General features: G+C 39.1%; 1 protein-coding gene across 1 annotated transcript; it reads left to right on the top strand.

Annotated features, from left to right (window-relative positions):
- Positions 1 to 208: 208 nt before the first annotated feature.
- kcnv1 (potassium voltage-gated channel modifier subfamily V member 1) lies at positions 209 to 7,491 on the top strand. The gene is made up of 3 exons (XM_056762793.1): positions 209 to 403; positions 1,537 to 2,499; positions 6,450 to 7,491. The coding sequence occupies exons 2-3, from the start codon at positions 1,560 to 1,562 to the stop codon at positions 6,959 to 6,961; spliced, it is 1,452 nt and encodes a 483-aa protein (XP_056618771.1). The 5' UTR covers positions 209 to 403; positions 1,537 to 1,559; the 3' UTR covers positions 6,962 to 7,491.
- Positions 7,492 to 16,601: the final 9,110 nt, after the last annotated feature.

The raw sequence follows: 16,601 nt of genomic DNA, 5'->3' as shown, positions 1-16,601 counted from the left end.
TCTAACGTGTGGTGCGCATACAGGTGGAGATCTCACGAAAGCAGAGACTTTGATGTTTTCGGAAGATTAAACCTTGTCTAATTTTTACCGCTTGTATTAAGTGTCGGGAGTTTGTTGCCTAGCAGCTTGGAGCATCTCCTGATTGGTTGATGGCTCGCAACCTCTCCAGTGCGTTTAAAACGCTCGTGAAAGGTGCGTGAGCGCGCTACAGAAATGTTTCCAACTCCGGTGAACCAGAGAAACATTTAACTGAATCAGTTTGCGTTATGGAGGTTACGGATGTATTGCACGTCAGTTTGTCGAAAGACAATATCAACATCGTTTAAAGTTGGAAAAGATAGAATGGTGAAGAGACAAATGGATGCAAGCGGTGGATTTGTCAGTGTAGGTTTATAGTCTGGAGGTGGGTGTCTTCACTTACTAGAAGATCAATATTATTAATTGTGTGTTTTTACATTTTAATATATTTGTAGACAAAATATAATTAAATCTTACAAGAAAAGTCTTATAGAGTGCCTTAATTGTCCTCCACTAAATGACATGAACCTAAAGACATTGTGTTTGGGTCAGCTTGAGTGAAAAATATTCTTTACATTTATTTAAAAAAAGATTGTTGTTTCTATGTGTAAATACACAAATCTCAGTTTTATATACTGAATGAAAAAACAGGATTTACTTTGCATCTCAGCATCATTTTTGTTGCGCTTTTATGCTAATCAGGGCATAATTGTTATATTCGGAATAATTACATAAGTCTTCACATTTATAGCAGACTAACAAAGTCTTTACTTCATTATTCCCTCTAAAAATGCTTTCTGTTCCATCGCGACCTATTTTCTTAATGACATTATGCAGTATCACACTGGTAGTGTTGTAAGCAAGACAGTTAGGCAAATATTTAAACCTAAAATATAGAAGACAGATCAAACTGGATTCCTAGAGTTGTTTGCTCTAACGTAATTTAACATAAACAATAAAAAGTCAGGAATTTAAGAATTAAACTAACATGTTGTGAAATTAAATGTGCCATTTATATTTGATAGATAACGTTTATACAACCGTCTGTGTGTCCTTGCAACACACAGGTTTCATTAGTAGCCTTTCAAAGGATCTTGTTAAAAATGCTGGCTTTAAAATGACCATTGTGACTATTTTATAGAGTCAAAGATACTAAAGAGAATGAATGATTACAGAAATAGTACCATTTGTTCAATTAATTAGACAGGCCAGCTAAAATATTTAAACCTCAACCAGTCGCTTTGAAGAAGTAGGACACTGCCAAAGGCTTTTATTCTCCCTCCCCTCATAGATGATGTCTAAAAAAAGTGATGGTGAAAAGTGAATAAAAAGTATTCATTAAGGGAATTTGCTCAGTCAATGCAGAGAGTTGATATTTTAACTACTATATACACAGAGTCTCCGAACCGTCTTTCTTTTCAAATTTTATTCTTGTAATTTGTAGACACTGTATCGTTTTTCACTGTATAGACTTTGTCAAATTAATGCACTTTACATGTTTCCCTCTGGGTCTTTCAGGGCTCAACCTTACGCAGGACACCATGATCACTGATGCATCAAGTCTAGTGGAGTTGTACGAGGACAACGCTTCGCTCCTGTCCTCCGACTCAAGCGTTTTTTTCAGCGAGCCCGTTCTGCCAGGTGACGATCCGCTGGACTTCTTCATTATAAATGTTGGAGGCAGTCGCTACATCCTCTCTCGGGAATTGCTGGCCACCTACCCCGAGACACGCTTGGGAATACTGGCACTCTCCACCCGAGACTCTGCTTTACAACTGTGCGACGATGCAGATTTCATGGAGAACGAATTCTTCTTTGACCGCAACTCGCAGACCTTCCAGTACATCATAAACTTTTACAAGACGGGCCACTTGCATGTGCGCGAGGAGCTGTGCGTGATCTCCTTTCTGCAGGAGATTGAATACTGGGGCATCGACGAGCTCCGCATAGACAGCTGTTGTAGGGACAAATACTACAGAAGGAAGGAAATGAAGGAGTCGTTGGAAATTAATGATGGTGAAGTCGTGGAAAGTGAGGAGGTGGACTTTAGTGGCGTTTTATGCCAGGACTTGCGGCAACACCTTTGGGACCTCATGGAGAAGCCAGATTCCTCCAAGGCGGCCAAGACGTTTGGGACACTGTCCATGTTTTTTGTGGTGGTGTCCATTGTAAACATGGCTCTGATTTCGCTTGACTTCACTATACTTGGAGCGCCCATTTTGGACATTCTTGAATACATTTGTATCATATGGTTCACAGGTGAATTGGTTCTCAGGTTCTTGTGTGTAAGGGATAAGTGCAAGTTCAGCAGGAGCGTGGTGAACATCATAGATCTGCTTGCTATTTTGCCGTTTTATGTGACTTTGGCTGTGGAGAGCCTGCATGGGGAGTCGACGGAGCTGGAGAACGTCGGACGAGTTGTTCAGGTCTTACGACTGATGAGGTCACTGAGGATGCTAAAACTTGGGCGACACTCCACAGGTGACAAACCTACTAATTTTTACTATATTCATGTGCTATTTTGTATTGCAAGCAAGCACAAAATACACACCCACAATCTACTGTAAAAGTGTATTGCGCCTTAAAGGGAGTTTAACGTTTGTAACTAAGCCGTTTTGTAACTGTGCCATAGTAGGATAAAAGATTACTTTGGGAGTCAATCCTACTTTGGGAGTCAATGGTGACCCAAAACAGCTTAGTTACAAACTTTCATTAAAATATCTTTATTTTACAAAGAAATGTATACAGGTTTATAACCAAGGGTGAGCAAATGATAACATTTTAATTTTTGGGTGAATTCCTTTAAGAACTATAGGTTTGCAATAGCAATTTGCAAAAGCAAATTTGATGCTTTGTGTGATCATCAAATTTAAGTTGATATTTGCAAAAAAAATCCTCTACCGCAGCTCTCAAATCCCATGTGAAAATGAGCAAAATTAACAGCATCCAGATGATGTCAGCAAAGGAATTTGAGAAGGAAAAAATAAGTTTTAACATCATATCCTGATAGACTCTCAACCTGGGGAATGAAATAATTCATGAACTCCATCAGACTATTTTTAGTAAAAAAGAGAGTAAATTTATTAATCCATTCACAACAGTATTTGTAGACTTGGAGGAAGAGGCAGATCCGTAGAGTCAAAAACGTACTGAGCAACAGACGGGTTTGATCTTGTATTTATGAGAGAAAGAATCCTTCTCTAAAAGGCATCTACGAAGTTATGAATAAGTAAAGGAAATGATGTGCAAGAGCCGAGGGAGGAGAGCATTGTGTGTGGGACAGAGGCACATCACACCACCACAAAACAGACCTTCATAAGACTTAACTTTGTCAGAGGATGGATTTTAGTTTTTTTTTGTAGATAAAGCTATAATTTATATTCTTGGAAAATATGAGACCTTGCCAAATAACTCTGAACCGTTATGTGAAAGGTCTCAACATTGTTTTGTCTTAGCAGTAAAGGAAAAGTTCACAGAAAAATGATAATTCTTTCATTACAAACATGTATGACTTTTACTTAAAGATGAGGTTAAACACGCAGTTTCTGCCAATCTCATATTAACTACCTATACAGTAGTATTGCATACTTCGTATCTTCGAAGTTCTTCAAATGTATAAAAGGGAGATACAGCTTTATGATTATTTCCAGCAAAAAGACGAGCTGCTGGAGGAGGGCAGGGTGGGTGGAACTACAGCAGGAGCACACTATACATCATCGCATTATCCCTCCGTGTTGTTTACATTATGCACTACGCGCCAATTACCAACAAAACACAGACATATATTACTTAGTTTGACTTACCATGTGCGGTTCATGTCCGGCATCTTTTAGCGCCTGGAACGGGCCTTCTATCAGTTTCAAACTATCTCCACATCCAACGTTTAATCCAACGTTTATGTAACATTCATCACTGAAGTGCAGTGGGCAAACAAACACAGTTGAACTTCCGTCAGCCAGGTGAAGCGACATTGATGGGTGTGCTCTTTCTCACGCTGGCTGGTTGACGCATGGGCGTCACTTTCCTGCATGGGATTGATCTTTTGCTCACTGGATGACGCGTGGGCGTGCTTTTTCCAGGAGAATTTTCCAATAAGGGACTATGAACCCTTGTAACGAAACGGGAATCGTTCGAAAGAAACTTTACGAAACCTGTACGAACCCTGGTGGAGTGAATCGAACACAGAAATACTATGTCATACGTTCAACTCGTTTTTTGACAAGTTGACTATGTTAAGCATGAGAAGCCAGCACGTTTAACGGTGTAAAGAAGTCAGAATGCATGAAATAGCTTGTTACCCCACCTTTAAAAAATCTTGCCAACCAAACAACCTTGGCCCATATACAGGTTTATACCTATATAGGTTTTGAACAACGTGAGGGTAAATAAAAGATTAAGAAAATTACTATGAATATATTGGGAATAACTATTTCTTTAACAATTTTCTAATCTGACACAAGAAAATATGAAAGATAATCCACCAAGGGAACCACAGACAGCCTACTTTCATATCTATCATTTTAATGATGTAGTTTCTCATGTGTGGCATTCTTTGCTTCTTTGAAGGTGTTTATTATCAGGATCTAAAGTGATCAAAGCAAGACAAACCAAATAATAATGAATGGGCTCTATGCATGCGTGACTTCCGTGCTTTACGGGAAGAACCCTAGGCAGTTTCCGGTTGGGGAGACTTGAAGCAGAGAGAAATAGAAGACTTAGAAAATAGTTAAATTTAACAGATGCTGTACATTGCAGCATCGGTATATAGAATTGGCATTCTACCGTATTTGAATGTTATAACGGAGTGTTTACTTCTGAAAGTATTATCTCAAATGAGGTAGAAAAGCACTTCTTTATACCAGTGCTCTGTGCCGCAATGTACATTTAAATGTAACTATGTTCTAATTTTTCCATTTCTCTCTGCTTTAAGTCGCCCCAACCGGAAACTGTCTAGGCTTCTTCATGTGAAACGCGAAAGACATGCATGCAAATATCCCATAGTAGGTTAAGCCCTGTGCACCAGACAGACCAGGCACCAGAGCACTAAAACACCAAATTCAGTTCAGACATAATTGTTGAGTTTTAATAGGACAGCTGAGAATGGGAACTTCATTTGAAATCAGTCTTTTCCCAATACTATTTCATTCTATCAAAACACACGGATGCTAGTCTTTACACTTGAGGGGACTGTGAAAGACAGCTTATTAAAAACAAAAAGCATTTCCCACTACTAAAAATAAAAGAACACACTTTTGATACACACAGAATAGGCTAGGTGCGTGCTTGAGACGCATTATGTCCTTTTCACAAATGTATTCAGTGTTGCTGTTAGCCTTTTTCTGTACCATTTCGGAGTGAGAAAGTGTAGCAGCTGTGAAGGCTGCTAAGGTGTCTATATTTAAAGCCTAGATGCTTTGATTAATGTTATTAATGTTATCACTTCTTGACTGGTATCAAGATTCACAGGCTAACAAATGCAATTTGAGATTTTTAATGCACTAAAAAAACACTTGGCGCTGTGGGATGTAACCTATATAATCCTGCCCAACATATTGTATGCATTCAAGAGGCTCTATATATATAAATGCGATACTGTACAGCACTACTGTCTTTGAAAAGCCAGCCTATATTTCATTCCTATTCTGAAACAGTATCTTTGTAGCCTATCTTCTGTTGGCATCTTTTAATGTTTCAGTTTGTTTGCATAGGAAAATGTGTTAGACACGTATCATCCATCACTGAGAGAAATTGTATCTCTATGGAAAATGTTTTACCAAGGATAAAATCATGTGGTCATTGATGCAAATCCCATCAACAATCGCTCATATGTCATTTGTTGGAGCAGCATTTATGTAATTGTATTATTAATGCTGTCTTATTTCTCATTGGGTCGTTATTTAAAGGAATAGTTCACCCAAACATAAAAAGTATTTTTTCACCCTCATATTGTTCAAAACGTGTGTAGAATTCATTCTTCTTTGGAAAAAAAAGAAATATATTTGTAGTTTTGTGTTCATGTTATGTAAGTCAATGGTGCCCCAATGTTGTTTTGTTATCAACATTCTTCAAAATATCCTCTCTTATATATTTTGCAGAAGAAAAAATCATACAGGTTTGAAATGACATGAGGGGGAGTAAAAAAATAAGTTTTCAAAATGTTTTTATATATTATAAATTCATTTGACATCATTCCATTTTGGAACCAGGCCTGGAGTCTGGGTTTGAATGTCACATAGGCTGTTTTGTAAAAATATATGCACCCCAAACACGACCTACTGGATTATATTCAGTCCAATAGTCTGCATGGCCTTGGTGATGTCAGCAAAAACGACACTTAGAGACAGAGCAATGACACTTTGTGTTTTGACTTCATGTTTTATAACTTTATAAAATACAGTTATATTGATGTTTTTGATGTTTCTCCTCATCAGGTCTCAAATCTCTGGGCATGACGATAGCTCAGTGCTACGAGGAAGTCGGTCTACTGATGCTGTTTCTTTCCGTCGGCATCTCCATCTTCGCCACTGTGGAATATGCCATTGAACACGACATGCCAGAGACCACCTTCATCAACGTGCCCAGCGCCTGGTGGTGGGCCACCACCTCCATGACCACAGTGGGCTACGGAGACATCCGTCCCGACACAGTCGTGGGAAAGGTGATGGCCTTTATCTGCATCCTCTCCGGGATCCTCATCCTCGCGTTGCCTATCGCCATCATCAATGATCGCTTCTCCGCCTGCTACTTCACTCTTAAAATGAAGGAGGCGGCGCTTCGGCATGGAGAGGCTCTGAAGCGGCTGACGCGCAACTCGACCTCGGATATCTCGGCGGTAGGGGTGAATCTGCGTGATGCCTACGCCAAAAGCGTGCTGGAGATGCTGCGGTTGCAGGGGCGAGAGCGAGCGAGCACACGCAGTAGCGCAGGAGATCTCTGGTGGTAACAGAAGGCCTACATACTAAACGAGAAAGAGTGTGTGAGTGTGAGTGAGGGTGAGAAAGAGAGAGAGAGAGGTCTTTTAAAGGACAGCAAAACCTTTTCAGTTGAAAGTATGTAATTTCTGTGACATTAGCAGTACCAAACGGAATTGCAAAAATAATGACTGTTTTCAAACAGGTGTACTAAGCACTCCGCCTGTCTGCCAATGGCCGGCAAACAGGCTGTCCCCACTCCAAACTCACGTGATTGGTTGAGTCAAGGATCCTGTACTGCTCATAAAAGAGTAAAAGCAGCACAATGCATGCTGAGATGCGTTTACTCTTTTTTTAAGTGGCCTACACGTGGCTTGTCTCTGCATACATGCGTGCATTTCTGTTTAAAAACGTTTAATCGTCAAATTACTGCATAACTATTTTACAATTGAATCACCCCCCATAACATTTTCCATAAACATTTGTTTATCTATGTGCAACATTTTGATTGTTTATATGTTACTAGTTTATACTGTTCAATTTAATAAAATATATGTCCTGATTTTTGTTTGCTTGTTTTAAATTTTTTGGTATGCATTTACAAACATTTTATCCCTGCACGTATTTCCTGCGACCCGTTGTTCCATTGAAAATATCAACAGTTCCCCGTAGACAGTCAGGCCAATGGACCTGACCAAAGATGCATGGCTTATTTGACACGTTGCTCTGAAAGAGTTACAGCTAGACATTTAGAGCGTAAAAGCTTAGACTGAATCAATCGGCTCGCTGGAGACAGCTTGACAGGAATAATAATTTAAAATGCATGAACTTGTTATTATTTTACAAAATACGACACAGGAAAATATAATAATCCTTAAATCTTTGAAAGTCTATAAAATACAAATAAAATGTAAAAAATAAAGTAATTTATTTTCCCGGTTATGAATTCATGATACCTTAAATCGTGTGTTTTTTTGAGGAGAAATGTGCTATTAGTTTCATAAATGATTTATAGACCACTTCAGAAGACACACAATGCTGCAGAAGAACTTCCCATTTAGTATTCAGATGGAAACAGAATACAACCAACAGAACATTTATAAACCAAATCAAAATATTAAACAATTATCTTAAACATTAGGATTTTATAAAAAATGAAACCGGAAGGGAATCTTATGAAGTGGTCTATAAAGATCATAATGTTTTTACTCTCATGTCATTCAAAACCTGTATGGCTTTCTTTATTTTGTGGAACACAGTAAGACGGGAGAACTGCAGTCACCATTTGATGAAGAGAGTGAGAAAATCCAGATGTGGATTGAAGATGGCACCAGAGCCGAATCTCCGGACCGGAGTGTGAGCTTGTTTGACTTTCACCAGTAAATAACCCTAGCAACCATTAAACAACATGCTTAAAACCGCTTATAACATCTTAGTAACCCCATAGCAACGCACTCGCATCATATCACGGACTTGAGCTCTAACACCTTTCATTGCAGAAAATATAAGCAAAAATCAACATCTAGCCTCAATGTCTTTGGAGACGTAAGGAGACTTATAAATACACCGAATGCAACGTCCACAGCCTGGAACATAAAATATCAAACTATGCAAAGTTATCCTTAAATGGTAATTTTTGGTTCCTCTACTCCAGAGATTGCACTTTTAAGGAATATTGGCTTGAACCCCTGACTGTTATAGATGCCTTAGGAACTATAAACTCTATTTAAACCTTTACTTTGAACTGTTAAGAGATTATGAGAACTATATTATAGTTTGCGCCTGATTAAAACAGATGTATTGAGGCTGAAGCGTGCATTCCATTGTCCTGTTTCTGTCAATTGCGGATATTATTCAGCTGGGATACTGTGGGATCTCTTCTTTTTCTGAATATTTTGAAACCACCATTCTCATTTTGAAGGTTATCATAGATTTTCTTCCACATTCCATGTATGATGAAATGTTTAGTATCAAAAGCTGGTTGACTATTTTCAACATACAACCTTCGAGTATTTTTGATTCTTTATTTTTTTTTCAGTGGCTTTAAGAACAGTTCACCTAAAAATGATAACATACTATATAAGTGATAATATAAATGATAAAATACTGCCATTCAGAGCTTTACGATAATAGACGTATTTCACTGTTACTGTATAGACCAATGCGATTATTTTAGTTTTGTGTTGTGTTTTTGGTTGAACTATTCCTTTAGCAAAATTCATAAAAGAAAAATGTATTTGACTCATATGGGACTCAATCAGTGGTAAACAACAACCTGCAGTACCATGCTTGAGCTATATATAGAGTGCATTTGAATGTGTTTGATCTACAGAGATAAGGGCTGTGTGTTCCCCAGGTGACTGATGCCTCCCAAACCTGTCTTCCTGATTCAGACACGAATGCGAGGAAGCCTGTGCAATTAGAATGAACTGTCTGTCTACCTGTGAGTGTGTGTATGTTTATATGTATTCATGAATGAGCAGAAAGAAAGTGGAGCCCAAACAGAATTGATATAAAGGACATAAAGGGAATTCGTTGGTTAAAGAGATTTAAGATTAATAGCTCTGATTCAGATGATTTTTTGTTCATAGAGGCATTAATGTCATCCATCAGGCAGTAATCTACTGCTCTGTTTCCCCTGTACTACACTAAACAGGTCCACTCTTCATGCCCTACACATCACCTCGATGAAAAACAATTTTAACATGTCAGTGATGAGGAAAAAAACATTAACAGTATTATATAAAAGGGCTTGCTATTGTAGATCAAGAGCAGAACGGCAGATGCACAGTTCTATTAATGTGTCAACTATATTTCTCACTGGTTCAAACACAAAAGCAAACGTCTTTTAATCAGGGAAACAGTTCCTGAGGCTGGCGACTGTTTTGACTGGGAAGAATAATGTCTGGAACAAATGTAACATGAAAAGTTGAGTGTATTTTATCATATTGTGTAGGAAAATGTCAACCAAAACCCCTACAGTTCCTTCAAAATAACCTTTCAAACGTTTTTCCACGTTTTAATAAAACGTTTATTTTACATTGGAAATATTATTTACATTGCATTAATGTAATTTCTATAGAATGTTATAAGAAATTTTCAAATTTAGGACAAGTCACAGATGAGATCTCTTTCATATTTCAATAATTTCTCCTGGACATAAACAAGATTAACTGTGAGCAAATAGAAACTTTTGTATAAGTCTCCGATATTTCTCTTGAGAAAGGGCACAAAAAATGTCAATGTCGCCTTTAAAGTTTTACAAGGGATCTTACCAAGCACAAACTGAGCTCAGATCTGTCAAGTCTGCATTCAAAAGACAACACAAACATTTTCCATTCCAAATCCAGATTTTCATTATCATTCATTTACCGCTCCATAATTTATATGTATTTATTGTCTTATTGTCTGTGTTTGTGTATATTTTTATTTCTGTTAAGCAATTTAAGGATAAAGGTTTGTAAAACACTTTTATGGTGCAAAGAAGGTCAAACCTTTTTCCACTACAGAGAATGATTCTTTAAGATAATAGCCGAACCAGGCCAACCCTTTAAGGAATCTATATTTTTAAGAGTTATGAAGCATTCAATGATCTGGAAAAAAGGATATCCTTCATGTTTGAAGCCAAGGACACTGGTCAAGCTGTTCTCTTTTCCATTGAGACCTAGGAGTAGTAATGAAAAACGATCGCTAAAACGACCCATGTTTCCACATGGGATCTCACAAATAGGTCAGGTCACCCACGGAGGGGTAAGGGCAGATTCTAGGAGACAGACCAGTACAATCACTATAAAGGTCTAAATATTTTCAAAAGGATGCTCAGTTTCTAATTATTTAGCCTAAAAATACATGGTTTTATCATAAACCAATGTACATATTTAATGCTTGTTTCAACGGTTCTCAAGTGGTATTGATAGCAAAAAAATCCTTCACATGAGTTTGTAGCTAAAGGGGAAAGAAGGAAAAAAAGAAGTAAATTATTATTGTAACATAAATCATGTCATAAATCAACGAAGTAAACAGGTAAATGCTACATATTTTAATATTTGAATCCAAGGGGGTCCACCTGGGGGAATTCATGAGTTACCAGGAGTGGGAACCATCTCATGAGGATACATCAGACGGAACAGCCCACGGAGGGGTGTTACAGACGTCTGGTAGCACTAGGTCCGGCTAGGGCTATCTGTGATAGTTCATATGTTCTCCCGGCCTAAGGGGGAAGGCTGCTCTGTCCAGCCGACCCCCAGGGGGTGCTTGCTTAGTGATGGATGGAATGCCTGTTCTTAGCCATGTGATTGGGTAAGAGGGGAGGTGGATGAGATGCCTATTCTTAACCAAGTGGTTGGGTAAGAAGAGAGGTAGATAGCACACTGACCCAACCTGCTGGAGGGTGGGGAGGTGCTTTTGCAGGCATACGCCCTGCCGGATGCCAGTCCTACATGTTGCCACGCAGGACGTGGGCTGACACCGGGTTTACGTGTGGAGACAGCTTTCCCCTACTGCTGTCCTCCAAAACAGACAAAGAGCTGGTCAGAGCTGAAGCTCTGCGTGCGGTCCAAGTAGAGGTGCAGTGTGCGTACTGGACACAACACGGATGGGGTTGGGTCTTCCTCCCCAATGGGGAGCGCCTGCAAGTTCACCCACCCGAAAGGGAGTCATGGGAACTTCGAGCACGTGTCCATGCCTGGGTCTCAGGATAACGTGAGAGTTGCCAGGGCCGAATTCAAGGCAATCCGGGGACACAGAGAATGCTTGAAGGTCCCCTACCCTCTTGAAGGGAGCGAGCGCCATCAGAAGGGCCGTCTTACTCAAAAGGTGAGGAAGATCGGAACCTCCAAGGGGCTCAAAGGGGGGCCCAGAGAGGCCCGCCAGGACCACATTAAGGTCCCAAGAGGGTATGGAGCGGAGAAGAGGCGGATTCCGCCTTCTCGCGCCCCTTAGGAAACCTGGTGACCAGGTCGTGCTGCCTTAAAGAGTTGCTGAGCGAGCGACGTCCTCGACGGTGTCACCTAAAAGCCCACCCTGCGAGATGGGTGCTTTGAGAAAGCGGACTTTCTCGGTGTCACTCATCTGCGCAAGGTTCAACCAGAGGTGTCTCTCCTGGACCACTTTCGTTGACATCATCCGTCCCACGGTCAGAAGATCGAGTCGGGGTGCAAGCGGCCCGTGAGCACTTGGCTGGTGGGTTTACACTCGCAGAGGTCCCCATATCACTAACGCTGATAGCACTGGCGGACATCTGGGCCTTAGCCACCGACATCTAAGCCCGGGTAGCAGACGAACTGGTGGCTGGTTCCCGGATGAAGACAGCCACCAGTGACCGCAACTTCACCAGTGACCGCAGTGCGGGCAAGATGTGTCAACGAAAGCTGTTTCAGTGTGCTGGATGTCCAGACACCTGATGCAGTTATCATGTCCGTCCCCCTCCTCGATGAGGGTGCCGCACCCAAGAGAACAGCGGGACATGCCGCGCTGGAGAATGCTCAGTCCTGAAAAGGACTTTTTAGAAAAATCTCTAACACCTCTGGAACCGCGGAGACGCCCAGGGGAAGGTCGCTGCAGGTTGGGACGATCCGCTGCTCTACGTCGTAGATCCAGCAATGTAGTTTTTAAAAATTTAGTTTGTTCGTAATCATGAGCGATGGCTCTGAAGAACAAAAGGTAAACGAATGCTTCACGCCGTCTTCCTTTTATAACGGATATCTGGGGGCGGAGACCGTCATGCAAATTTCATTGGCCTCTTCTATAGTAGTCAGAGTTGATTGGTTCTCAAGGGCGAACCCCATCTGACGGCTCGACACAACGCCGAGAGACCCACAGAAAGGGAAAAGTAAGTATACATAAATATTTGTTGCATCAAAAATAAAAAATGAATGATTCTTACCACAATTGTTTTTGCAATGAATTCAAAATCAGAATTGTCTATTTTCAATATTCAACCTTTATATTTAGTGTTAATAATTCTGGATCTGTGAGCAATTGGGCATTTCCAGCGTTATGGACATGACAATTCGCGTTATGGATGTGACATACAAATGCTCAGAGACTGACTTTTTAATGAAAATATTGAACCATATGTTTATATTTTATAGTCTAAACATGAGAAAAAGTCAGCCTATTTGAACACATTTTCTATTTAAAAAAAAAAAAATATATATATATATATATATGGGTTACGGATGTGACAAAAAAGGACCCCAGTTTGAGGGAGACAACAAACGTTGTCAATTATACCTAATGAATGGAGAAGGGATTCCTCTTTATAGAACATAATAGTTATTTTATTTTCATGTGTCAATTTATGAGGAATACCGTACTGGCCTTCGTTTCCCAAAAGCATCATAACCTTAAATTGATTGTCACCGATGGAGCTACGATCATCGTAGGCTTACAATTTTCTTCGGAACCGCAGCCATGGATGTCACAAATGTTGACATCTGAGCTGTACCTTTGGTAAAAACTTTTTAATGGTAAGGTTGACGTTTTCGTGGAATTGCCCAATTTTACATTTTTCTCATTTTTTCAATATTCTTATTTTGTCCTATGATTATCTGTTCTTCATTCATACCTAAACAGAATGGTGCAGCCTCCATAGAATCTCCCGTACTCTGAATAGGACATGAACGATTTTGCAAGCCCTTTGCTTCACTTACCTTAATGGTTTAAGATCTTGTTATCATCGATCATCTTTGTTGCATCTGCCTCAATGATCATACTTAGCTGCTCAGACTGATGGATTTCACATCATGCATGAGGACAGAAGCACAAGGGATCATGTAGAACAGTAATAGATCTGCTTATTTCTTCATGCGCACAATATGGATTGTGGTCTTTGGCATCTTTAACACTAGCGTGCCTCTCTGACCTAAACCAGCTTAGGGCGATGCAGTTACACTGCCTCACAGTTTCTCTGATCAGGACGACTGTGTGACTCTATACCTGTCATCACCACGCCCTCTTTTTGGACATGAACATTAAATACTTACATTCATTTTAAATTTTAAGGAATTCTTCTTTGAGTCCATACTTTTAGAAATATTCAGTTCTAACAGCTGAGCACATAGTCTTTCAGCTGGGTAGCAGCAAAGTCAAAATGGAGGCCATGTGATGGCCTTCGAGCAAATGAAAGAAAAGAACAAGCCAAAGGCAAGAAAACCCAAAGCACACACACAAACAAAACGCAAGGACACATGAATTGGACAAGGCCACTGGAAACTAAAGAGAGATGGTTAGTATAGCTGTGCAAAACATTTGAGATCTTGAACCTTAATACTTGAATGTGCAAGTAATGTGCTGTGACCTTATAATATGCAAAAGAAAAGTTCACGCTGCTGCTTCGGAGAACTGCTCACTGTCTCTACCAAACATGCATATGTCTTGGCCTTAGGATAATTTTAATCAGAAATGTTGAGAGGGTTCCTATCTTTTTTTGCCATGCCATTATAAAAATTGCTTCTTTTGTTAAATACTGATGAATAATTTTCCACATCTACTGACGGCGATCCTTTCATCTTCAACTTCAAGCATCTGCTTCAAGAGTCAGTGTTTTTTTAGGAAATCTCACTAAGCTGGTTTGAGCTTTTGAGTTTGAGAACAGGAATAGTTTTCAAATTGATAGTAAAATGTTCAGGGATAGTGGGAGGTAGCTTTATGCATCTACTGTCAAGGGGTTGGTGCTAATGGTTGCCACAGTTACACTACTATGGGCTAAAAACTGAGTTCAGTCTATCAGCTAGTCTAAAAGTCACTCTACTTTGGAGATCTTAGAGGGCACAAATCTGGATCTCTTCAGCCTTAATGCCTGACAATTCAATCATTTTATTAAAGGGATAGTCACTCAGTCATGTATAACGTTTCTTTGTTCTGTTGAACACAAAGAAAGATATTTGGAAAAATGTTTTTTTTTTTTCTGGGACATCATTGACTACCATAGTAGGAAAAATGTAATGGTATAGTAAGGTGACCTAGAACTTTTTGATTTCCTTAATTCTTTAAAATATCTTTTTAAAAATGAAAGAATAATATAATATTCTCAAAAAAAATTGAAATGAGAAATGTCAGTTGCTAACATTTTTCCAAATATCTTTCTCTGTCATCAGAAAAAAAGAAATGTAAACAGGTTTTGAACAACTGAAGTAAATGATGACAGAATTTTAATTTTTGGGTGGAGTATCCCTTTAATAAAGCATTGGGTGTGTGTAATTAGATTGTGGTTAGGTATGACCATAATCTTATTTCACGGCATGACTACATTTTCATCACAATGATTATACTGACCCACTTTCCACCATTATACATTATATGTCATCACATCTAATCCCTGCTTCTTATTAACAATGACATAATTGTGATTATTATGATGATGACAACAACACACAGGTCACAGTATTATGTGTCATCTATGTGCACTGCATTCCCTCATGCTTTGCAGTTGTATGTTTATGCAGAAATAACATTTAACTAAAGCCCTTCACCTCCTCAAAGAGATATGGGCTGAGAGTATGTTTCAATAATTCAGCTCCTCGGTCCTTAACAGACCTATGATGATGGATTAAACCGCTATCTATGACACTACCATAAACACACTCTGACAGATAAAACATAAGTGCTATTTATGTAGTTCAGGAGAAGATCGCCTGATTTTTTGTGTAAGTGGGTGGAATATGTTATCCCATATTTGTAGCAAAACTGTGTCAGAACATCTGCTTGAACGCCAAAGAGTTTTTTCGTGATTTACTTACTACATGTCTCGTTGTATTTCTTCTATAGTTGACGGACAGTCTGCTGTCAGAGAACACATTCATGTAAGAGATTGATAAAATAAACTCAATTTTTTACAGTACAAGCTAAGTGGAAGTGTATGCTTATAAAGGGTGTTAGATGAACTTAGACAGATAACCAATACACTGTTTGCATTGATTTTTAAATGTTAAAAAGGCTGTGCAGAACTAAGGGATGCGGAGGAGGAAAATATAATCCTATGCACAGCTTTTATGTTTTTAAATCAAATTACATGCTCTTCTTCCAATAACAACTAAAGGCATTCCAACAATTCACTCCTCTGTCCACACTTAAGAATAGCCAACACCTTCCATTTTTACACTTTGTCAGCTGTAATCACTCTAATTTATCTTGTCATAGAATAACATGTAGCACAAATTATATTTAGGAGCTAATCTTGAGAAACACATGGTACGAGGGACTTCTCAAAGCTTTGAAATACCTGCCAAAAATGCTGCTTTGAGTCAGTAGCTTGCCTATGTTTTCAGAGATTTTTGGGGCCTCGCCATTCACTGATCAACATGTCAGTCAGAAAAGAGGAAGAGCGTGACAAATTGAGATGGAGAGATAAGCGAATAGATTAGTGAATAACTATTGTATTTTGAACTTCCCCCACTCTTCACAAGAAAGATTCTAGTTTGAAAAAGGGTATTACAGCCTGATGCCAAGGAGCTTTAAAAACAACAAAGAACTTTTATTATTTTCGTGTTTCAAAAATGTACTAGTGCTTTAAGAAACTAGAAGCAAATAGACAGATCTGAACAATCTGTAAAGGAAAAAGTTGCCAATATCACATTAAATACAAATAGTAGTTTTTAGGCTTTTAGTATAGCCAAAATTTTAATGTGTATAGACAACAGTTACAAAACACTGACAAAATTCAATCTCTAC

This window comes from Triplophysa dalaica, chromosome 12, assembly GCF_015846415.1.
Source record: "Triplophysa dalaica isolate WHDGS20190420 chromosome 12, ASM1584641v1, whole genome shotgun sequence".
NCBI lineage: Eukaryota > Metazoa > Chordata > Actinopteri > Cypriniformes > Nemacheilidae > Triplophysa > Triplophysa dalaica.
Note: the sequence above shows the minus strand (reverse complement) of the source record. Positions and strands in the feature narration are given on the sequence as shown.

What these genes read in the sequence shown, in the direction of transcription:
- kcnv1 (XM_056762793.1), top strand. Translation starts at nt 1,560, where the DNA reads ATGATCACTGATGCATCAAGTCTAGTGGAGTTGTACGAGGACAACGCT. An exon ending in ACTTGGGCGACACTCCACAG is followed by an intron (nt 2,500 to 6,449) that starts GTGACAAACCTA and finishes TCTCCTCATCAG; the next exon opens with GTCTCAAATCTCTGGGCATG.